The sequence below is a fragment of the Silene latifolia genome, chromosome 8, assembly GCF_048544455.1.
Source record: "Silene latifolia isolate original U9 population chromosome 8, ASM4854445v1, whole genome shotgun sequence".
NCBI classification, from domain to species: Eukaryota; Viridiplantae; Streptophyta; class Magnoliopsida; order Caryophyllales; family Caryophyllaceae; genus Silene; species Silene latifolia.
The window spans coordinates 16,542,838-16,567,309 of NC_133533.1; the positions used below are offsets into that span (position 1 = coordinate 16,542,838).

The 24,472-nt window shown below is 37.0% G+C and overlaps 3 protein-coding genes and 1 long non-coding RNA gene across 6 annotated transcripts; 1 reads left to right on the plus strand and 3 right to left on the minus strand.

Moving 5' to 3' along the window:
* Positions 1-208: 208 nt before the first annotated feature.
* LOC141596497 (heavy metal-associated isoprenylated plant protein 4) lies at positions 209-3,131 on the minus strand. Of its 3 annotated transcripts, none has more exons than XM_074416681.1 (5): positions 2,896-3,131; positions 1,894-2,314; positions 1,239-1,420; positions 1,025-1,112; positions 209-759 (listed from the first exon to the last, which is right to left on the minus strand). In XM_074416681.1, the coding sequence occupies exons 2-5, from the start codon at positions 2,012-2,014 to the stop codon at positions 398-400; spliced, it is 753 nt and encodes a 250-aa protein (XP_074272782.1). In that variant the 5' UTR covers positions 2,015-2,314; positions 2,896-3,131; the 3' UTR covers positions 209-397. The 3 variants fall into 3 exon arrangements, with proteins under 3 accessions (XP_074272782.1, XP_074272783.1, XP_074272781.1); XM_074416682.1 differs by having other exon boundaries at positions 1,894-2,036; positions 2,186-3,131; XM_074416680.1 differs by having other exon boundaries at positions 1,894-3,131.
* A 2-nt stretch (positions 3,132-3,133) lies between these two features.
* On the minus strand, positions 3,134-7,299 carry LOC141596499 (uncharacterized). Its single transcript, XR_012522492.1, has 3 exons — positions 7,131-7,299; positions 4,719-5,055; positions 3,134-3,216 (listed from the first exon to the last, which is right to left on the minus strand). It is a non-coding gene; the product is annotated as an uncharacterized LOC141596499 (long non-coding RNA).
* LOC141597466 (small ribosomal subunit protein mL103 (rPPR7)) lies at positions 5,124-6,860 on the minus strand. The gene is given in 4 exon segments (XM_074417931.1): positions 5,124-6,245; positions 6,247-6,276; positions 6,278-6,682; positions 6,786-6,860. Coding segments are annotated over 4 exon segments (1,245 nt in total). The 3' UTR covers positions 5,124-5,510.
* A 3,694-nt stretch (positions 7,300-10,993) lies between the features above and the next one.
* LOC141594766 (tropinone reductase-like) lies at positions 10,994-12,505 on the plus strand. Its single transcript, XM_074414757.1, has 5 exons — positions 10,994-11,079; positions 11,197-11,404; positions 11,508-11,727; positions 11,885-11,991; positions 12,323-12,505. Exons 1-5 carry the CDS (start codon positions 10,994-10,996, stop codon positions 12,503-12,505), a joined length of 804 nt encoding a protein of 267 aa, XP_074270858.1.
* Positions 12,506-24,472: the final 11,967 nt, after the last annotated feature.

Here is a 24,472-nt window from a genome sequence, read left to right on the forward strand (position 1 = left end):
TGTTTCAATCTAAATGAAACGTAACTAAATGTCAAATTAAAAATATAATAATCAAAACTAAATCTTGAAATTAAAATAATTACTCGTATATATTATTTTTTGAGGAATACATCATAATATATTTACATGAACGATACAGTCAAGAATAATATTTACATGAACGATACATCAAGAATATAAAAAAAATGCACAAAATAAAGAAAAATTCAGCTAACACCCCACAAGTAATATGTTGTGTGGCACTTTAAATCGAACTCCCTCTATCTCAATCATTTATTTACCTATAATTTAAATATCCTTCACAAAGAATAAAAAAGCTAAACAAATGAATGAGACGAGGGGAGTAATAATAAACAAGCGACCATACATATATATGATCAAATCCCTCTATTATATCCTACATTAAGGAACAAGCATTAGGATCTTCATCACTAAACCATTGAGGCGCATAAACATAGTGAATTATGTAGGGAGTATTAGCAGCTTTAAGTTTTTCTTGCACGTCTTTTACTTCAGTAACATCTATGGTTTTCGTCGTAATTTTAGTTTCTTCTACCTTCTTCACCTCTTCTTTCTTCTCTACTTTCTTCTCTTCCTTTTTTTCTTCTTTCTTCTCTTCTTTCTTTATCTCCTTTGAACTTACAAGTTCTGCATGTTTGTGGAGCTTTTTTCGAATGTGATTTACTAGTTTTTCTCCTTCAAGGAGTCCCTCGATCGCTAGGGTTTGAGCTTTTATATCTGATGTAACTTTGTAAATCCCTGTTAAGAAAAGGAGACAATCGAGGTTTTCATATCTGATCTAACAATGTAACTTGTAAATCCCTCGTAATTCTAGGGTACGATTTTATGGTACCTTGGTAAAATATTTCACGCGAGACTTTCTTATTACAGTTCTTTTCCTTTCCGTTGTCTGTCTTTGTATTTTAAAGTTTCATATTTCCCGGTCATTTTTCATTACATAACAAATCTGAGGGCCGAAAATAAAAGATGTATCATTGAGAGCACAACAAATACAGAAATGTACCTTTGTGCCTGAGTAACTTCCTCCGAAAATCAGCCTCACATTGATCACAATGCAAATGTGCCTTCACTATGCTGGCAAATAAAACTGGCTGCAACATCCGGAATTTATCAAAAAAAAAAAAAATTACTCCTACATTTACCGTACTTCATAGTTAATATTATTATTAGTACTACTACTAGTCAAGAAATTGACTTAATTGTGGTAGTGAACTTACAGTTTTGGTCTCCTTAACAACTTTCTCTACAACCACCGTCTCCTTGAAGTTTTCTTCAACTTTGAGCAACTCAACCTTCTTCTTGCTCAACTTCTCTATTCTCTCGTGAATTTTCTTTGAATCAATAATTCCAACCACCTTTACTTCACTCTTGTCGAAATTCGTATCCACGCTACGTACTCCTGCATGTTACATTTACATCAATCATCATGAAGAAAGAATGTTGGCCTTCGCTTTAAGACATCACCAATCACAATATTATTTGAATTATAGGGTAGTGTGCGATTAGGACATGGTGCGGTAGGAGAAGAGACACATAATGGAATGGAAGATCTTGCTATCTTTTGTAATGACTTGGAAACGCATAATATCGAGAGCCATGGTTTTTCTCTTTACTATCATCACTCTGATTCTCATAATCAATTTATCATTCTGCTGCTAAAACAGGGTGAAGGGTTCAAACGTCAGTAACTTTGACCTTGAAACAGCAGCGAGCCGTTTTCCAAGTGACCCGCAAACAAAACAATCATTGAAAGAGCACCATTTCATAGAATTTTGTCACTTTTATAACATTGGTATCTCTATAATTGTCAGTTTGTCACATACTGAAATCTCAAGAATACTACATCCCACAACACAAGAACAAATTATATACCTTGAATCCTTAGGAGGGGTTTCTTGATCTTGACAGCACACTCGGGGCAATGCAGATTAACTTTGTAAATTGCTGCCGAGACAGCATCTTTTACCGCTTCTTTTGCGGCTTCTTTCGCCATTTAAGCTGCCACCTATGAAACACTGCAACAATGAAGGCGATATAGTGAGATTTGCAAGAGGGCATATAGAGAGGAGAGGAAGCTAAAGAGTTTTCAGAAGAGAGGGTTCTATTGATACAAAAGAACAGTAATGTTTGGAAGGGTAGGTGGGATTTGCTGCAGGTAGCTCACTTGTTGCTGGAAACTTGAACTTGCAGCAATCATGACTTCTGTTCATGAAACTACAAACCAGGAATAAAACTGCAATACAAAACCCAAATTCCTTCCATAATTGTTTCTTAAATCTAGCCAATAACACTCCTTAAAAAAAAAACCAGCCAATAACAGTTATTCTTCGAACATTATCAAACACAGGTGGTCCATAATAATATTTGGTAGTTGGTTTTGAAAGAATGGTGTCAAATGTAAAATATGTCAACAATGCCATCAGTCTTTAGACATTGATGTATTCAAAAGGAGCATACTATTGACCATTTGACTAATACAGCTCATACAATCCCGAAAGCTTCGAAAAATGAATTTGGCCGGGGCAAATTCTCATTTGTGACGGTTGCAAGTTACGACGAGATAAATGTCGCCATTTTATGATAAAAAGTAGTCATTTTATGCTAAAAAAAAGTGCACTAAAATGGTTAATTTTTATTAATAAAATGGTGGTAGACCGCGCAGAAAAGTGATCACATTTTAATAGTCATTTCTCCACCATCTTAACTTACGACCGTCGCAAAGAAGCCCAATTGGGAACCTTCTCATACTTCACAAGGAAAACAGATTATTTTATCAATGAATAAAATAATGAAAAACTGCGGAACTTGGCAAAATTTCTTCACAAAACCTCAAGAATTGATTTTACAAGAAAATACAAATATCACCGGAAGAACCTGAAATGATGCCCAATGCAGCTGCATATTCTGCATACCAGCATATAACTGGGGAGAGAGATAGAACTTTACACATCAGTCAAAATCTGAGCTCATAATTTATCAACCGGAACACAAGTCAGCTTATTACTGTTTACAATATCACTTGTCTCGGACATCACAAAAACGAGAAACAACTTGACAAGGGTATCCAATGCAATATCGTTATCAGCATGAGTCTTGTAAAACAGCTAGGCTCTTTTTTTTTTTTTTTTGTAAAACAGCTAGGCTCTCTTGATACCGGCATCCTTAAAAAAATCCTTGTTCAAAAACCCCTTGATTCTGCAAAAATAGGAAGCAACTTTCAATCTTTCATTCAGAACAACATTAGAAGAATATTGTCAACAAATTCACTGCCATATTAACCACTGATACACCAAAAAAAAAAAAAAAAAAATTTAAAATGTAACTCCAATCGTAAATAAATGTGCAACCACTAACTTATATAAAGACAATAAGACATGAAAAAGAAACGCCATGCTACCTATTTTTATTGAAGTATTGACATTAGCTTAAGGCAAGTGTTCCATATTTGATTCAGGATGAAAATTAAGAATTCATTACTCAAAAGTTCTTCACTTCTAAAGCTAAGCACCCAACTAATGAAAGGATCACCATATATCATTTGACAATTTACCATTCTAGTTTCATTGTTGGTGATTTAAGTTAATCACCGTATCATTTGAATGCAATCGGGATTTGGCCAAAAATCGTAGCGAGTTTGACCGTTATAATATGGGTTAGGGAGTGTGGAGTACACGCTCATATAAACGAGTTTGAATGAGCAAATTTAAAGAATAAGTTACAATGCAATTAGACAATGAAAGCGTAGCAAAAATATGGAAAATGGTCTAACCCCTATCGGGGTTGCTAGCCCCGATTGGGGCCATTGTATACTAGTGAAAATTTCCAATTTTGTTGTTTACGTAAAAGTGGAAAACCACGTCCCCGATCGGGGACGCTAACCCCGATCGGGGTGAGTACTATTTATCGGGTTCTATGAACCGTGTTGCATTGTTTCATACTTGTCTTTATGTTCCGTTTGAAAAGTAACTACCTTTCGTTTTTCTGATTATTTTGCATAAGTATATATATACTTAAAGTGTGCATGAGAAAGGGTTAGAGAAAATAATAAACACAAACTTTATTTTCAGATTTTTGGTATAACAAATAAAACATAAAAACTTCATAAGTTTTCTCTTGTTTTGCCTTAGAACAAGAGGGAATTTGGTGTATTATCCTAGGAAAGATTTCTTGCAACCCAAAGGCTTAATAGGGTAGAAATACTTTCTAAGGAAAGCGATATATTTCGTGATCATCAAGTTATCCAAGTTTGATTTGTCAATTACCCTACACAAAACTACAACATTCATTAGTGTCTTCCAAGTTCCAAAGGTATAGTCCCATATTTATGAAAATATGACAGTGATGCATTTATTAATAGCAGGCTTAGCGGAACATCCTACTCACAACTTACTGTACGACACAATTAGGGGTGTGCATTATCCAGTTCAGATTGGAAACTTGGACTGGACCAGAATTAAAAACCCCGGTCCGATCCTGGACCGGTGTGCAGTCACACAATGAATTACTGAACACCGCTATCATAAGTCTTCCTCAAAATAATAGTCTAGGCTTTCACAAAATATAAATCATATTTTTAACGGGCATAGTTGAGAAGAGCTCAAAGCCCTTTCTTTTTCTAGATAAATCCCTAACATGAAAATATTGTGTGAATTTGTCCGACAGACAATTAAGCCCCTAGGATGAAGATAATATCTCACCTGAAGTACAGGATACATGCCAACAAGCAACCATCTGCTTTCATCAGTGTTCTTCACTGTTAAATTATGAAAGACATTCCCTCGTTCATTTTGACTTCACCAATAATAAAAAAGAGGAAACCAAGGGTGATAGGCAAGGTGCCTACAACCATGGTATTGAATAATGGCTTGACAATAGATCGTAGAATTGGTCGTTGCAGCTTGATCTTTGGTCGTTAAACTTGTGCTACAAATTTTGTCCATATCTCCTCAAAAAGTGCTTGCACTTGCGGTAACCTTCAACAACTTGGCAACTCGACCGTGATGCCATGTTGCCGCTGTTACATTAAAACGATGCCTATAACCACAAAAGACAAACAATGAAAATGCTGTATAAGCATCCTTAAAATATATAGGAGTCTTAAAAGTAGAAGAGATCATTATAAACACCCAAAAACGAATATGTGAATATGGATTATAAGCTAGATAAAGAGCATCTGAAAAATGTGCAGGTACTGACCATCAAAAGGCATTACACAGGTCAATATGTCGTGCTATCTAATCGATAGGAAAAGAAACTCCAAAAACTAACACTCTATTCTACCAAAATACAGTCGTAAAAGAGGAGGAATAACTGTAAAAAACAGAATTGGGACTTTGGGAAACTTGCAGCATTTAGGAGGTGATCAGCATGCATTGTTCGAATGTTCGGAAATGCTGATAAATTTTAAAACAGCCAACCCTTGTCCATCCAATGTCCAACCCACTTACAACAGAAAAAAGATGTGCTAAAATGCTCATCTCGTTGTCGCTTTATCGCCGTGCTAGTATAGATTTAAAAGCGTCCAACTGCTGACCAGAAAATGGAGGACGCCTTCTTTCAAGCAAACCAATTATCATCCAGGCATTATGTAACTTCCCTGTACTCTTTAAACCTTTAAGTAATGTACAAATAGTGCCTAGGTTAAAAATCCAGTTCTTCTTCAAACAGTCTTTACACATGTTATACGCAGAATCAAAATCTCCCGCCTTGCAGAAATAGTGTACCATAGTTTGCTATATTTTTAAGTTAGCTTTATAACCCCAGCCGTGCAAAGCAGAATACACCCTTCTGGCCATATCAATAAAACCAGCCTCGAAAAACCCTTTAATGACCAAATTATATGTAACTTCATCCGGTGGCATCCCTAACTTTTCCATGGAGAGCAACAAATCATTAGCTGCCCATGCTCGGCCCCGACTAACCAAAAATTGTATTCTGGCATTGAATGTGGCAACATTAGGATAACACCCCTTGTGTATCATAAGATTCCACAGTCCGTTTCCAATCTCCCATCGACCACATTTATAAAACGCTGATATAAGTGTCGTAAATGTAACAACATCAGGCGCATTCCCCTGCTTTTCCATCTCCACCATAACCATATAAGCCTTATCTAACATCTTCATCTGACAAAAAGCACTAACCACAATATTCATCGAAATCACATCCAATTCAATCCCTAACTCACAAGGTGCCTCTTCAAGAACGGAGGTTATAACCTCTAAAATCTAAATCCTTAGTCTGAGCCAACACTTTTCAATGTAGCATTAAATGACTTAACCGTCCTCTCACACCGAAACAAATGCATATCATAAAATGTATCCACTGCCTTTTTAACCATACCAGCCCGACCATACAACATTATTATCCGAACAACAAAACCTTCTCTCCTACCTTGAGGCAACGACTTTTAATGCTCAAGCAAATGCTCAATGTAATCATACCTCCTGGCCCCTGCCAATCGCGACACTGTATCCTCAAACGCATACTTATTCTCTACAACAAAACGATTCCGCGCATTCTCCATAAATAACTGAAACAACCTATCAGGATCTCTCTCATTTTTCAGTTTAATCAGCGCTGGTTGTTCTAACCTAGGTCTAATCCTCGTATTCACATCATCACAACTTGAACTAATATTATCACTACTTTCAAGAGATTTCTATTACAATTACTCGAAGAAATATCAAAATTAATCCGACTTTCACCACCGCAATTACTCAAAGAAGTATCGCAAACATTCCGAATTTCACAACTACGATTACTCGAAGAAGTATCGCAAGTATCGCAAACATTTCGATTTTCCCAACTACGACTACTCGAAGAAATATCACAAACATTCCGATATTCGCAACTACGATTACTCGAAGAAGAATAAAGGCAGCGCAACGAAGCGGAAATAGAATTCGCAGCAATTGAAAATCGACGAATAAAACGAAGAGAGATACACAGATTATGAAGCATCGCTATTTCAATTTGATAATCAAATCAAAGCTTCTACAATAAACCTCAATAATCAATAATGAAAGTAATGGATCTTTGTTCGATATGATAGCGAACATGAAGGTGTAATTTAGAAGAAAAATTTGAATGAAGAATTTGAAGCATACCTTTAGATTTTAGAATGACATTGATGTGAAGGTATGAGAAAATGGAGGTGCGTTAATGGCGGTTAGGAAGCCATGAAAATGCTAAGGTAGATACGAACAACGACCGACGTTCGGTAATGGAGGTTGTCGACGTTGTCCTCGTTTAAACCTCGTAAAGTTTTTTTTTTTTTTTTTTAGTGATCAACTGCCCAACTGCCCATCAGTCGATGGTTAGTTTGGTATGGCCCAATTTAGTTAGGCACGTCAAAGTTACCAAACTACCAACCCAATTAATCATGCCGATTTGAGCTCGAGTTCGAGTGGGCTTGAAATCGGCTCGGTAATTTAAGCTTGAGCTCAGAATCGGTTCGAAATTCTTTAAACTTAAAAAACTTAAAAATTGGAATCGACTTGGATATTAGACTTGAGCTAAACTCAAGCTCGATTAAATCATTATTTTCTTTATTTTCTTGAACTCTTAAATCAAATTTAAAATAAATAGTACTCCCTCCTATTCGGTATTTTCTTCCCCTTTGATATGGGCACAAGATTTTAGGAGATGATTAAAGAATGAATAAAAGAAGATGGTGGGTTTATGAATTGGAGAGAGGAATGAATACTTAGGAATTAAATAAGAAATTGTGAGTTATGTGGGGTTTGGTGATAGGAGAGAGAGATGAATAAAATAAGAGTAAAAGTTGAGTGGAGTTTGATAATAGGAGATAAAGATGAATAAAATAAGAGTAAAAATTTCCAAAATAAGAAAAGGGAAGAAAACCTGAATAATCCGTTTAAGGAAATAGGAAAGAAAATAGTGAATAGGAGGGAGTATATTTTAAGATAAATGCAAATATAATTATAAATGCCAAAATAACATTTTATTAAGAATAAAACAATTGTAAATGCAAAAATTAGAAATAAAAAAATAAAACGAGCCTAACGAGCTTCTGATCCGAGCTAGGCTCGGATTAGGTCAATCTCGTCTCGTAATCATTTTGACCGATTCCGAGCTAAGCTTAACCCGAGTTGATTTCAAAGGCTCTACGAGCTAGTTAGTTTATTGACAACCAAAATAACACTATCATCAACACCTTATTTCGCATTGTCTTTATCAACACACAGAGTATTTATACAATATGTAATTATAGTATAAACAATAACTCCTCTACAAAACCGTCCTATAGGATGGTCATAGTATGGTCGGGTGGCTTGGGATCGGCTCGGTCAAAGTATTGTCCTTTTCACCACGATTATTCCGTCATTTGCCTCTTTCCACCAATCAATTTACCGATAAAATGGGCTCGTATAAAATAATAAAATGGTATACTAATATAAATATATAAGATTATTATTATTATTATTATTATGACCAATTAATTAAATGCTTTCTGTCATTCTAAATTGGTGTACCATTTTATTGAGTAGGAATCATCTCCATTTCTTGTCCATTTCCTCTCATAACTAGTATAAATCCCGCGCACACGCGGTTTTTAGATAGGGACATTAGAGAATTTAACAATTATTTAATTATATTTAACTTATTTTTCCATTTGAAATTTTAGTATAGAATAAAACTTAATATTAGTAATGTTTTGTATTAAGAGATAGAAAAAAAAGAAGGTTCAACACTGTTACTATATATAAAGTTGCTGAAACTATTTTGTGTGTATATGTGTTGTAATAAATATACTTATGTATATATTATTAAAAAAATTAAAAAATTAACCAAAATTTAAATGCTCGCGTTGTATAGGGTAGAAATAGATATTAAATTAAAGTGTGAGAAAAATATATATTATTGGCAATTTTTTTCGTTTTAGAAGTAAAAAAAATATATGAATGTCTTATTAGTTGGTTAGTTATTGTATGTAATTAATCAGTATTGGCCCAGTTGTAGATATATAAATGTGTAAATGAAATATAATTATATGGAACTAAGCAGTTTGGCCCAATTGTAAATAGAATATAATGAAGCCCAAATATGGAATATTCATTTAGGCGGGAAAATATTAGAATTTTCTTATTCTTTTAGTTTAGGGGGGATTCTAACTTGGTGTACCATTATATTATTATTCCTCATTCACCTCATCACTTGTACCGTAGATCGTTCTGAAATATAATCTGAACCATTAAAAGGAAATGGAGTGAAGAAGAGATGGAGATGATCTAAATTGCATTTTATGTTACACGTACCCTAGGTAGCACGGATACTCCTCCTAATCGGCGTAGCCGTGTCGGACACAACACTCGATGGACACGCGTTAAAACGTGTCAGACACCTATAAAGCCGTGTCCATGGTATTTGACACACCTTTAAACGGAATCAAGTTGAATTTAAGGTCATTGGTATGGGTTGTTTTATGGTGGGATTTGGTGGGAAAATAAGTTGTATTGGGGGCAAATAATGTTCTTTAGACAAGTAATAAGATGACGAAAGAGATTGATTATATAAGTTGAGTTTTGATTTTGGAGGTGAGAATGAGTTATAAACTTATAATCAATGTCAAATACCTTTACTTATTTTAATTTAATATCAAATACTTTTTCAAAAATAAAATCATAGAAATATAATTATAAAATATATATTTTATTAAATTTAAATAACGTGTCTCATGTCCTAAATTTCATGGAATATTATGTCACATGTCTATTTTCGTGTTCGTTTCGGTGCTACCTAATACATAAGTACTTAACCATCGCAGGACCAAAAGAAAGCATGAAGTCGCCTTTAAATTGGTTAGGTGATCGAATGACTATATTTCCCCACCTAAGGACGTGCGTCATTCCAACTTTCCAAAGAGTGATTTTGGTCAACGTCAACGTCAAAGTCAAATATCCTTGTAATCTTGTATGCCTCACAAAATCATAAATATATTCACAAATATGATAGTGAAAGTTCAGGGTGACAGATTTATTCATGCGAGGAAAATAAAATAATGAAAATTTTAACACAAAATCTCATTGAAGACGGTGATATCCGTCACAAGCTTGTGACGGATACCATTTTCTCTCACAAAATACCCATGAGAGGTGGGTGGGAAGACGCGTGGGGGTCAATTGTGTCCTCTCTCCTTTTTTGTGAGAAATATTTTTTTAATGACGGGATTAGCGTCATTAAAGACGCTTTGAAATTTTAATTTAATCCAATACTATTTTTGCTGCATAAATTATTCCTGTTTATAAAGTTGTAACATGTAAATAAGAATTTGCGTTAATACTTACTATTATAAGGACTGAAACTGTTTATAGATGTAGTTTTAGAGATCCAAACTTATAAAAACTATTAGGGACCTCACATATCATATCCATTTTCTATCAATTTTAATACGAGGTAGACATTCAGAAATGTAATAAAAATACGAATGAAAATCTTATTGAAGTCCTTGACACTAAACATGCATCTAAAGTTTAGGTCTTTATAATTACTACGGAGTATTTAATACTTTTTTCGTCTCATTCATTTGTTTATCTTTTTATATTCTTTGAAAATGTAGATAACAAATGATTGGGAATGACTGAAGTCCGTGAAATAATAAAAATGCTATATTACTACTCGGCACTATAAAAGTAACAATTTTATGTTCCAAGGACTATATACTTAAAAAAAAAATGCATAAATGATGACGATAGGAGTGACTCTAGAAAGACACAGACTAGCCATTATTTGTTGTTAATTGAACCATTAACTAATAAACCACTTGTAATTTTATAGTGTGTACCGTACACTATAATAATAAACACAAGTACTACATACACTCTTATATAAGGTAGACGACTCCATGCAAATCAATATATCAAACATCATCAAAGCAAAATACTTGAAGCAAATCAATACACACATACTTCATCAAAAGCAAAATATTTACTTGAAAGATTATAATACCATGGATTCAAAGGTTGCAGGGATTAACAATCGATGGTCGCTCGACAATATGACTGCTCTTGTTACTGGTGGCACCAAAGGCATCGGGTATAATTCCTAACTCTCCATTATTGTTATAATTTTGTTGTATGATATAACGGTCTTACAGAAGAATAATTGTTGCTAATATATATGTATGACGTTGCTTGATATGTATATGTATAGACGTGCTATTGTTGAGGAGCTAGTTGGACTAGGAGCGAGGGTGCATACATGTGCACGCAATGAAGCGGAGCTTGACGCTTGCTTAGCACATTGGAAGTCTAAGGGTTTGCCTGTAACTGGCTCAGTGTGTGATGTATCATCAAGACCTCAGAGGGAAAAGTTAATGGAAACTGTTAGCTCTATTTTTGAAGGAAAATTGAACATACTTGTAAGTAGACAGTCTCGCTATTTCTTTTACTTGTCAATTTATTAGCCATTAGAGTATGATGGAGAATATGTTAATTGACTTATAAACTGAATGTTTTGTTCAGGTGAACAATGCTGGTGGTGCGCCTGGAGTACAGCCTACGACAACTACTACAAAAGAGTATTTTGATGAAATAATGACGTTGAACTTTGAGTCAGTTTATCATTTGTCACAACTCTCATATCCACTCCTCAAGAACTCAACGGAGGGCACTATAATATTCATTTCATCTATTACTAGTTACTTGGCGTTTGATGTTGGATCTGTTTATGGACCGGTTAAAGGTTAGAGCTCTAATCCATCATTTAGTTATTTCATGTGTACGTGTTATTATACCCTCATTTACATTCACGCGTTATTGTCTAATTCCATGCCTGTCATAGTAAATTAGTAACCCAAACCGATTTTCTAAACAATTTTCATTGTCCTCTTTTTTCTTAGGAGCATTGCACCAGTTAACAAGGAACTTAGCATGTGAATGGGCAAAAGACAACATTCGAGTTAACGTTGTCGCTCCTGGATCTATAGCGACCCCTCTTAATCAAAGGGTAAATATTTTATGCACATTTAAGGCCTTAATCATGTTCTGCAATAATGTTACTTAACTTAACTTACTGTAATCAGCCATGCATGCAATAATAGGTTATGTATTATAATAGTATTTTATATTCAGTTTTTCTAACGTGTGAATCAAGAGTGAATCAAGGGCACACGATAAGAACATATCATCAGAAGTTGATGTCCAAACTAATATTCTGCAAATTATGGAATAACTGTGTTGTAAATATTTCTTAAATTAATTTCTTAATGTGTAATCCAAAGGCACATGTTAGAAAAACCGTTGTATGTATAATTAATTTTGAAAAAAATATAATGCAGGTGTCAAGCGACGAGAAAAAGTTTAGTGGAATGAATGCAAGAATACCATTAGGAAGAATAGGAGAAGCAAATGAAATATCATCAGTGGTTGCATTCCTATGTTTGCCTGCATCTTCATACGTCACTGGACAAGCTATAGTTGTTGATGGTGGCTTCAGTGTTAACGCCTTCATGTCATTTTAACCATTTTCATATATTGTCTTTAATTTATCTAGCGTGCATGTTATACGAATAATAATAGTTGTATTTCTATTTGAGAATAAAGTTTGATTTGCAAATTGGATTATCTATTTATTAAAAAGAGTGCAATTTATTACATTTGTATAATAGTAACACCACATTATTAAGGGCCATCCTTGCATCAAATCGTGAGATCATCGAGTTGGTTAATAAGTGTCTATCATCTCTTATTCCTAAAGAAGATTTATTTACGTAAGCTCATTATGAAGTTAGTAAACATGAAAGCAATATTGGTGTGTTGTGCGGGTGCGTGAATATCTTCTTCTTAGGAGCACTGCAAGTTAGCAAGTATTTACAAAATATAATAGTATGAGGCTTTTTGGGAAGGGCCCACGAGTAAATCTTTGCGGGTTTGGCCCAACGGACAATATCGTATTATTAAGGACAATGGACATCGATGCAGCAGAGGCCCAACACGAGATATCGATGCTTCCACACAAGAGTGTGCATGATCTATTTTGCACAAAATTTCTCAACTTCATTAAGTGTTCAGGCATATAGCTGAGATAAATTATACTGCCTATATGACTATTATTCCATTCGATTGTAGTAAGTTCTTTGTACATTTTAACACAAGATTGGATCATGTGTGTATGTTTTGCAACGATAATAAATAAGGTGTTGTTTGGTTGGGGTTATTCAGGAAAGGGTATGGGAATTAAAGTTAGCGATTTCCTTTGTTGATGTTTGTTTGATACAAACAAAGAGAATGGAATTGTAATACCCCCATCTACCAAGGAGCCTTAACATACAAGACATTCCCTAGCAGATACGGGCACTACCATCTCGGTTGCCCGAGGAATAATATATCATAACGTCAATAACAGAACTATTAAAGTTTATTACAAGTGTAAACTCAACAAAAGAAAGATACAACTGATGAATGAAACAACTACGGTGAGACTACTTCATGCCAAGACTCGATGAAATACTCGTCCTTCCAACGCACCCGGATAAGCTCCACATATCAAATTATCAACACCTGCTAAGACTGACTGCTCACCATAATGGATCACCGTAAACACATAACAAGGAAGACACACAGACAAAACCACACAAGGTCAGTAACTGAAGAACAACATACAAACATAGTACAACACCAACACAAACCTCCAACTCCGATAATCCACCAATCATCTGACTAACACAAAGGTATAGTCCTGCTAGATTAATTACCAATCGCAACTGGTAATCCACACCGCAAGTGGGGACCGTAGCCTTACCACCTAAGCCCCGCTCAAAACCATAGAGCGAATAACCATGTCCATTAATGTGCACATCCCCTTGTGACGGGAACCACAAGAGGCGAATCAAGGGCATGAAGCCATTCCCGACGATGACTCCACTCAGCCAGGGACGCACCCGGCACACAAAGACAATAATACTATTACACAATCAGAGATACCACACATCACACATGACAACCAATCAACAGTGCAGAGTAGGAAAACCTACCTTTAGCAATCATCAACCAACAACGCATACATCCATATGAAAGCAAGGCAACCTCCATCAACACCTATCACAACTAGTAGGAAAACCTCTATTACTAACAAGCATAACCACAACGAAACCTAGGTATGATGATGATGACTTACCTATGCTCGGCAATTCGGCGACAAGACCGCGACTCGACTCAAGTCTTTATCCCCATGGTGTCTCCAAGTTTAAGGGATCTCAAAAGTTTGAGAGATGGTGAGGGAGAAGATGTATCGTCGACTAGGTTTTGGGAGGAAATGAAAAAGAAACTGATTTGGGTTTACGACTCACAATTTATAACTTAACGCTGGACTCGCCGAAAGAGTAAAGGTTCCAAGAGGTCTAACATATGTCTAAGGTCAATCAACCAGGTAGTTAACGGGTCCCTAACAGGGCGGGTATTACAGTTTTACCCCCTTAAAAAGAACTTCGTCCTCAAAGTTGAACTCATCGCCTCCCACAACCCAAAAGCATATCCTAAGCCAAGATAACTAACAACAACCCAACCTGACAAGAACCACTATAACCATACCCGGAACATACCACCCAATCTCCCATGCTGACTAGTCATCATCATCCTTTGTCGTGAATGTAACTATTACCACCCAACTTCATCACGAGTCATCATCTAAATGTTTGCAACCGAAAAGATACAAAGATACAAACGATTAAGTAGATACAAACTATTACTTCCATTTTACCAAGCAAATTCAACATCATACAACACCAAACAAGTTCAACATAATTAAGTTACTCAACCGAATTCATATCTTCATACAATGCAACAACTAAATTACTCCGTAAATGATTAAATCATTTACACAACATTTGATTACTTCAAATAAATAACAAATAAATTATTAATAAATTAATTAAAAGACGACATTTTCACGCGCGACGTTACTTTTCCACTCTTAAAGGAACTTCGTCCCCGAAGTTCACCTTTAAGATGAGCTATATTATGATGGAATAGAAATCACAACCTCTCATTTGACATGACGAGACTAAACATGGATCTATGTTAACGTATAAGATGACAACTAACAACACAATAATGAATCTGTCGTGCCCAATAATACCACTCGATATCTATAGAAATTAAAAGTAAGTCGCTCATATAACATCATGATATCATTGTGGTCAATATAGTGCCAACATAATCCATTCCACAATGATCACCAAACTATTAAATAAACTTAGCAACCTCAAAGAACGATAATTAAAGAAAAATTAGTAACTACATAGAATTACAATTAATGTATACCTTCTTGACACCCCTCATACACAAGTAGAAAGCATAAAGGTGACTATCAATGGTTATAATAACAACATATGAGTCAACAAAATAATCCCATTATCCCAGGTAAAACAACAAAAATGGTCTCCATATACATGCAGAGGTACTCGATCGAGTTAGGTGTACTCGATCGAGTACAGAGTAGGGTACTCGATCGAGTTAGACATACTCGATCGAGTATGTGCAGGCCATAATGCTCGTTAAAATGCAAGTGGTACTCGATCGAGTTGAAGGTACTTGATCGAGTATCTCCAGATCAGAATACCCTCTTGTGCCACATCAAACAAAGAACTAGGCCAAATTTTGTGGTTTCATACCCGACATCATTGTACCTACACAACAATTCCAGAAAATCCAAGCACAAAATATGGCTTTATGGCCGATTACAAACCAACTAAAAATCCAATACTGCACAAATGAAGCTAACAATCCAACACAAGTCCACAAAAACAAGCATAACAAAACAAAGAACAGTCACTCAAGGTCACCACCTCGATCCTCCTCCATCTCATCATCTCCTCCTGCTCCTGAAGTGCCGACTCCTGACGTGCCTCTTCTAAACCCTCCTCCGGTAGCAGCTCCCATCCCTGGGTCTCCTACACTCCTCCACGGTGCTAGGCATCTATAAGGGTAGCTCTAGGGGCTCCCCTGTTGGGGCTGGTGTCCTTAACAGTTAGTGCAAGGACTTATAAATCTCTAAAAGGATCAAAGGGTATACTTTTGTATCATAATCAGTTGATCCACGTTTATCAATAACGGTTGGCTTGCTAGATAAGTTTGACGTTGTTGTCATACAGATGGCGGTGATCAACTGGTCCCTAAAAGTCACACCTATAGGATACGTTTGAGAGATGTGACGGTATGAAAATACAGTCATGTAGATGCCAAAATTGACTAACCAGTTAGTCCGAGTTATTTGACTAGTAATTAGTCTAATATGTGATGTTGAGATATTTTATTTAATACGGATTAAATAAAAATGGCTAAGACGAATTAAGCAATTAATTTGTAAAATTGAATATAAGCGTTTTATATTTAATTAAATGTATATTGAATATAATTATACAATACTGTTTTGTCGGACATGTATTAATAATTCAACTAACCCGTATTATTAGTTGATGCCTTGATTTCCGATAACCGATAACTGTTTATAATTAGACCGCGTCGTATACATCTTAGCGGATTTTATCGGACCACGAGTTTAATAAGGAGGAAGTGGACAAGCCCACTCCTCCCTAAGAAACCCACGGCCGAATGAGAGGGAACAAAAGGGAGAGTTTCTCCTCCCTTCTAACCTAATCATTCATTTGTAAAATTCTAGGGTTTTGGGAATTGTGCCTCTCGAAACTCGGATCTCTCATCCAACATAAACTCACATCAAGTTCTCCCTATATTGCAAGGCAATCGGAGAACACTTCTAGCACAAGGGCATATCTCGGACATCTTGGGTGCAACAATTAGGAGGGAATCATTTGTTGATTTTCGTTCTTTACGCCGTGCATCAAAGGACCCGAGGTTGATTTCTATTGCTTAATCGTTTCTTTATGCTTTTCGTTTTATGACTATAAATCACATATTAAATTTATGTTATAATCCTTAAATTTAATGGGTTTTATACGGATCTAACCCTACAAGTGGTATCAGAGCGAGGCCACGTAAATTTTTATATGTGTTTTTCATCAAACGATTGTTGAAACGATGTTTTTTGTTCAAAAAATTGGTCACGGCTGCCTATTTTTGTCTCGGCATTTTTTTTAAAAAAAAAATTTGCTGCGTTTTTTTTTTGTGATTGTTGGGAACCGTGTCTTGTATACACGGCGTTGGTTGTTGTTTTGTTTTAATTTTGATCTTTGCATATTGTTTTGTAATCGATATTCATTTCAATATGTTAAAGATGTATCAAAATTTTGCATAAAATTTCGTGAGGCATCATTTTTGTCTCGGCTGGTTTAATTTTTTTTTTCCGGCCTGTTTTGTTCATTGGGAATCGTGTCCAGTTTACACGGTTGCTTTGATGACGATTTTCTGTTTTGTTTTCGATTTGTTCTTTGCGAATTGTTGTTATAAACGATAATCACAACAATATGTGAAGATCATGTCAATTGTAATTTTGTTTTAATCCGGATTAGATTAAATTGCAATTGAGTTTTTACAAATCGTTTTGTTGTTTGATCACTTGTTTGATCTCGTTTTAGCCGATTAATTTTTTTTTTTTGGCCTTTAGAGGCTCTCGGCATTTCAGCTATTTTAAAAAAAAAAAAAAAAAAAATTTTTTTGGCCCCTGGTACTGTTCACGTACAGCAGTACAGAAGAAAAAAAAAAAAAATCTTTTTTTTCCGGCCCCTTTTATTGCATAAATCGGCTTTTATGCTCTCGCTTGTTAGTGAAACGGTTCACCCACGTAAAATAAAGTTACTTTAAAACGATTTATTGTAACGGATTATCTCGGATTAAAATTAACTTGACTAAAGCGGTTTTGTCATATAATTTTAATTATCTTTGGTGGTTTGGATAAAAATTTAACATAATTACGGAATTATGTCACGAATAAATTTAATTTTAGTTGATGCATTTTAATTTATCGTTCTTGTTTATATTTTGAATGTTTTGAATGCCTTTTAATTACGTATTTAATTATTTTGCAAACAGTTGTAACTTAGTGTGGCCTTAGTAGAACGTGTTACCGTAATGATGGAACACGGTCTTGGTTGTATTTTGAGATCTCGTATCTCCATTTTATTTCTTTTAATTACAGTTTTTTATTTAGAATGTAAATAGGTTTATATTTGTAAATTTTAAATTGTAATTTTTGAGAAGACTAAAGATGGAGACCGGATGCTCACTCCCGCTACATGGACAAAGATGGAACACCAAGACAAGCTTTTCGGGTCCAACGGTGGATTCCAAAGTTGTATTTTGTTCTTTTTACTAGGATAGGCCACACTAGGAAATTTTTATTTACGTATTGCATTCATTTATTTATTTTATTGTAACGATAGTATGCATCATATTCCGCCTAAAAACCAAACCACCTAATAATTGCATGAAAACTGACACATATAGAGGTCACGAGTTAGTTTTCTTTGACATTCGCATGTCACACGATTTTAAGCCATCATCCAAATTAATTCATTCACGCAAACGCTAGTTATTCGTTCACTTAATATGAATTATAATTTAGTTGATGGGATCTTCCTCGTATAAACAAAAATTGAGAATAGTCTTTATAGGTCAAACTCCAATGAGTCACTTCTTCGTCGGTAGGCATAATATGACCCCTTCTACGTCGGGTAAGTTGGAACCGATTGACCTATTTTATCTCAACACTATTGTCACTCGTACGATCCTGTGACGATGGTGGACTATAGATAGGATTTACGGAAATCTATCGACCAAGAGTTCTTCCAGAAGAATTAGCTAAACAGTTGGCTTATCAATTTACAGAAATTGAGTCTTGGGATCACTTGTATCATTCTTGAGGAAGATCAATTATGCAAGTGCATTGAGTCTACACGTTAAAATAGACTTAAATCACCTCGATGAGTTGCTTATTTCGTTTTTGTTTTTCTTTCTTTTTCAGTGTAGATCACGAACTGTTAAACTGCTAATAACAAAATGGCTGGTCACTTGAACGACCCAATGCCTAGTGCCACATTGGACCGTGAGTCCTGGCTTCGGATCTTCATGAATCAGATGAATCGGTCAACTCGATCAAGAATGATGGATCAAACATGGATCGGGAGGCAAGATTACGGAATCTTGCCGCTGGCCGACGGGAAGCTCGATTTCGCTTGAGCCCATGCCGTCACACCAGGCCCCACGGCTGGAGTTAACGAGATCGACAAGTATAACGATTTCGCCTTGGAAGCGGGTGCGATTAAAAACGTACTCATTTTTGCAATGGAACCCAATTTGCAGAAACGCTTCATAGCCCAAGGTGCAAACAAGATTTTCACCACGCTCACTAAGGAATTCTCTAAAGCACCGAGAATCGTGACCTATGAGCATACCACTCGCTTCTTTGATGCGAGACTCCCGAAAGGGCCAACTGTTAGCCCACACATTCTCAAAGCATGATTGAGAATGTCGAGAAGTCTGGAGACCTTTGATTGTAAGATCAGCGAGAACATTGTGATCGACCCATACTTCACTCACTCCACGATGGTTATTCGCAATTTAGAGCGAATTACTATATGAATGATTTGAAGAAAACTCCCCATGAACTGCACTCCCTCCTCGTACAGACCGAGAAGGACATGAAGTTCAGTGGGAGCATGAAACAGGATGTTCTCGTTGTGTCAAACAAGGGGAAAGGTAAGGTCAAAGCTCAGGCAAACCTAGCAGTAGGTAAACCGAAGTTCAAGAAGTCGGGTTCAGGTAAGAGTGGGCCTGGTGAGTCGAGCACCTCATCAGGCGCGACAAAGAGCAAAACCGAAAACATGGAATGCCATCACTGCCACAAGACTGGGCATTGGAGGCGGACATGTCCTGTTTATCATGAGGACATAAAAGCGGGTCGCGTTAAACCTGTTGGTATGTCTTCTTCTTCTAATTTTATTCATATGATTGAGATTAACCATGCAAGTTACGGAACTTGGGTACTAGATACTGGTTGTGGTTCTCATCTGTGTAATCATGTGCAGGGCCTCCGAAATCTCGAGCCTCTCGTAAAGGGTGAGGTTGACCTGCGTGTTGGGAATGGAGCAAGAGTGGCTGCCATCTCAAAGGGGACATATGTGATCCAGCTTCCTAGCGGATTTGAGTTGTCATTATATGACTGCTATTATGTTCCTAGTCTTTCGAAAAACATTATTTCAGTTTCTGCACTTGACAAACTTGGTTTTTCATTTGTAATAGAAAATAATGCTTGCATTTTCTCTTTACACGATATGATTTATGGCAAGGCAGTCTCCATGAACGGAATTTATGTTTTAGATCGACGACCAATAGAAATATTACACGTAATGAATAAAAAGTTAAAGGTTGGTGACAAAGATCAAACGTATCTATGGCACTGCCGTATGGGACACATTAATGAGAAACGCGTAAAACAGCTCATTAAAAATGGAGCTATCTCGGCTTTTGATTTTCAATCATTTGACACGTGTGAATCATGTCTCATCGGCAAGATGACTCGGATTTCCTTCAAAGGTGTTGGAATGCGCGCTGCTGACCTATTAGGGCTCATACACACGGATGTATGTGGTCCTATGTCAATCACCGCACGAGAAGGCTATAGGTATTTCATCACTTTCACGGATGATCTAAGTAGATATGGCTATGTCTACTTAATGAAGCACAAAAGTGAATCCTTTGAGAAATTCAAAGAATACCAAAATAGGGTACAGAACCTACTTGGTAGAAAGATAAAAACACTACGTTCAGATCGTGGTGGCGAGTATCTTTCTCACGAGTTTGATCAACACCTTAAAGACTGTGGGATCGCCCTACAGTTAACTCCACCTGGAACACCTCAGCTGAATGGTGTGTCCGAACGGAGAAATCGAACACTACTTGATATGGTTCGATCCATGATGAGTCACACGGTGTTACCTGACTCATTATGGGGTTATGCTCTTCTGTCAGCTGCTCTAATACTTAACCGAAGTCCGTCTAAAGCTGTTGACAAGACTCCATATGAACTATGGAAGGGAACGGTCCCCAACTTGTCCTTTATACGGGTTTGGGGCTGCGAGGCTTATGTCAAGTGGAGACCTGAAGATAAGCTCGGCCCGCGATCGGTCAAGACATACTTTATAGGTTATCCTAAAGGAACACTTGGTCATTACTTCTATTCGCCAACCGAACAACGTGTTTTTGTTGCGGCTAGTGCGACATTCTTAGAGAAGGAATTTCTCGAGAATGCAAAGAGTGATAGAACCTTCGACCTGTCGGAGATTCCAGAACCAAACACCGAGCAACCATTGGAGGAACCTATTCCTTCAATCCCGGCTGCATGTGAATATTCGAGGAACCTAGGAGGTCGGGAAGAGTCTCTATTCCTCCAGACAGATACATTGGTATGGCCGAGGAACATGATATAGATGACGTTCTACTCTTAACGAGTAGTGAACCCGCAACCTATAAAGGTGCCATGACTAGTTCTGACTCAAAGCTATGGCTTGAGGCCATGCAATCCGAGATGGACTCTATGTATGAGAACAACGTGTGGGATCTTGTTGACTTACCGGCTAAGGTTCGTCCCCTTCAATGCAAATGGCTTTACAAGATAAAGCATTTCGTGGAAGGTCAACAAGATATCTACAAAGCACGACTAGTTGCTAAAGGTTTCACCCAAGTGCCAGGTTTGCACTACGATGAAATTTTTGCACCCGTAGTCATGCTGCGTTCCATTCGGATTATCTTAGCGATTGCCGCTTTTCATGACTATGAAATTTGGCAGATGGACGTGAAAACCGCCTTCTTAAACGGCTTTTTGGAGGAAGAGTTGTACATGGTACAACCCGAAGGTTTCATCGATCCGCAACATCCTAAGAAAGTGTGCAAGCTTAAGCGTTCCATTTATGGACTTAAGCAAGCATCAAGGAGTTGGAATCATCGCTTCGACCAAGTGATAAAAGAGAATGGATTTACTCGATCGGTCGAGGAACCATGTCTATATATCAAGTCGAGTGGGAGCAAGATTGTCTTCCTAATATTGTATGTTGACGACATACTCCTGATTGGGAATGACATACCTCTCTTAACTTCGGTGAAAGTATGGTTGAAAAACCATTTCCAGATGAAAGATCTGGGAGAGGCACAAAGAATTCTAGGCATCCGTATCTATCGAGATAGATCACGACGGATGCTATCTCTCGATCAGAGTCTTACATAGACAAAGTCCTAGAGAGATTCAGCATGACTAACTCCAAGAAGGGGTTCCTTCCTATGTCTCCAGGGGTGCATTTGAGCAAGTCTCAGGCACCAGAGACACCGGAAGAAAAACAGCGCATGGCACGGATACCTTATGCCTCGGCAATAGGATCAATCATGTATGCCATGATATGCACACGTCCGGACGTGACATATGCATTGAGTATGACAAGTCGATTCCAACAAAGATCCGGAGAACCACATTGGCTGGGTGTCAAGAACATTCTTAAGTACCTACGGAGGACTAAAGATTGGGCATTGACTTATGGAGGCGAACAAAGGCTATGCGCAACCGGTTACGCAGATGCTAGCTTCCAAACGGATCGAGATGACTCGAAATCTCGACCTGGATTCGTTTTTACTCTTAATGGCGCTGCGATCAGTGGAAGAGTTCGAAACAAATGTTACAGATTCTACGACCGAGTCCGAGTACTATGCCGCGTCTGAAGCTACAAAGGAAGCGATATGGATGCGTCAATTCTTACATGGGCTATCTGTAGTGCCTAGTTCGAATGACCCGATCACCATCTATTGCGACAATAGTGGTGCCATCTTCCAAGCTAAGGAGCCAAAGTCTAGCAACAAGTCTAGACATGTACAACGGAAAGCTTATCTAATCCGGGATTACGTGGAGCAAAAGGAAGTAGTGATAGACAAGATTGCTACCGATGATAACATAGCAGATCCTCTCACTAAAGCATTACGACAAGATAAGCATGAAGGGCATGTTAATTCCATGGGAATTAAACGTGTTCCTAAGTTGTAGTACTCTTTTATGGATTAGATTCATTCCCTTTTGTACTCTATACGACATCATCGTTTTGATATTTTATATATATATTTTGTTTTTCATGTGGATTTGTACGACAAATTTTGAACACCACAAAGTGAACTGAACGAACATTATATTTTTCAGTCCTTAATTGTCCACATGAGCTGATAACTCTGGCAATTATTTTGTGACGTTGGTTGATGGTGGGTTCAACGAGCCATAAGTCAACCGGTTGACTGACCAATCACAGAGGCGATTTATACGGATATTTCGTAGGACACAATTGTGACATCGACGTGGAGTCCTAAATGTTTTATAACATTCGGTGCCCGGTCGTGGATAGGACCTCCATGGTGATCCTAAGAGTCGATTCTTTTAACTATCGACTGTCTCTTGAGACTAAGGCAGATTTTGGGTGACTTTGGTTTCTTTCTCACGGTCATCCGTAACAGGGGGCCAAGTAGATTTTTTTCTGGGTCATTTATGCTGTGCTTAGATCGGAAGGAGTTCGAGTTGAAGGAAATATTCAGCCTTTATCGGGTACTCGATATTTCTCAGGGCCACTCGAGGAGTCAGAATCGAAATGCATGGCCATGCTCGGATACGGATTCGTTTTATCAGTTAAGTTACTCTCTAGTCGGGGAAACCACTCTAGATCCAGATCGATTGTAAAATACGACCTTTGTGGATCCAGATCTGCAAATTGTTTTACATTGAGTGGGAGAAATTTTAAATGAATATGAGAATCGGTTATCGCACATACACTTGTACGGACAAGTGGGAGTTTGTTGGAGCTGTGTCCTCCAGTTAGTGCGGATAACGTCATTGCACATACACTTGTACGGACAAGTGGGAGCTTGTTGGGGCTGGTGTCCTTAACAGTTAGTGCAAGGACTTATAAATCTCTAAAAGGATCAAAGGGTATACTTTTGTATCATAATCAGTTGATCCACGTTTATCAATAACGGTTGGCTTGCTAGATAAGTTTGACGTTGTTGTCATACAGATGGCGGTGATCAACTGGTCCCTAAAAGTCACACCTATAGGATACGTTTGAGAGATGTGACGGTATGAAAATACAGTCATGTAGATGCCAAAATTGACTAACCAGTTAGTCCGAGTTATTTGACTAGTAATTAGTCTAATATGTGATGTTGAGATATTTTATTTAATACGGATTAAATAAAAATGGCTAAGACGAATTAAGCAATTAATTTGTAAAATTGAATATAAGCGTTTTATATTTAATTAAATGTATATTGAATATAATTATACAATACTGTTTTGTCGGACATGTATTAATAATTCAACTAACCCGTATTATTAGTTGATGCCTTGATTTCCGATAACCGATAACTGTTTATAATTAGACCGCGTCGTATACATCTTAGCGGATTTTATCGGACCACGAGTTTAATAAGGAGGAAGTGGACAAGCCCACTCCTCCCTAAGAAACCCACGGCCGAATGAGAGGGAACAAAAG

What these genes read in the sequence shown, in the direction of transcription:
- LOC141596497 (XM_074416681.1), bottom strand. Translation starts at nt 2,014, where the DNA reads ATGGCGAAAGAAGCCGCAAAAGAAGCGGTAAAAGATGCTGTCTCGGCA. An exon ending in ACCCCTCCTAAGGATTCAAG is followed by an intron (nt 1,421 to 1,893) that starts GTATATAATTTG and finishes TGTAACATGCAG; the next exon opens with GAGTACGTAGCGTGGATACG. An exon ending in GAAGTTACTCAGGCACAAAG is followed by an intron (nt 760 to 1,024) that starts GTACATTTCTGT and finishes TTTTCTTAACAG; the next exon opens with GGATTTACAAAGTTACATCA.
- LOC141594766 (XM_074414757.1), top strand. Translation starts at nt 10,994, where the DNA reads ATGGATTCAAAGGTTGCAGGGATTAACAATCGATGGTCGCTCGACAAT. An exon ending in AAGGAAAATTGAACATACTT is followed by an intron (nt 11,405 to 11,507) that starts GTAAGTAGACAG and finishes TGTTTTGTTCAG; the next exon opens with GTGAACAATGCTGGTGGTGC. An exon ending in CGACCCCTCTTAATCAAAGG is followed by an intron (nt 11,992 to 12,322) that starts GTAAATATTTTA and finishes AATATAATGCAG; the next exon opens with GTGTCAAGCGACGAGAAAAA.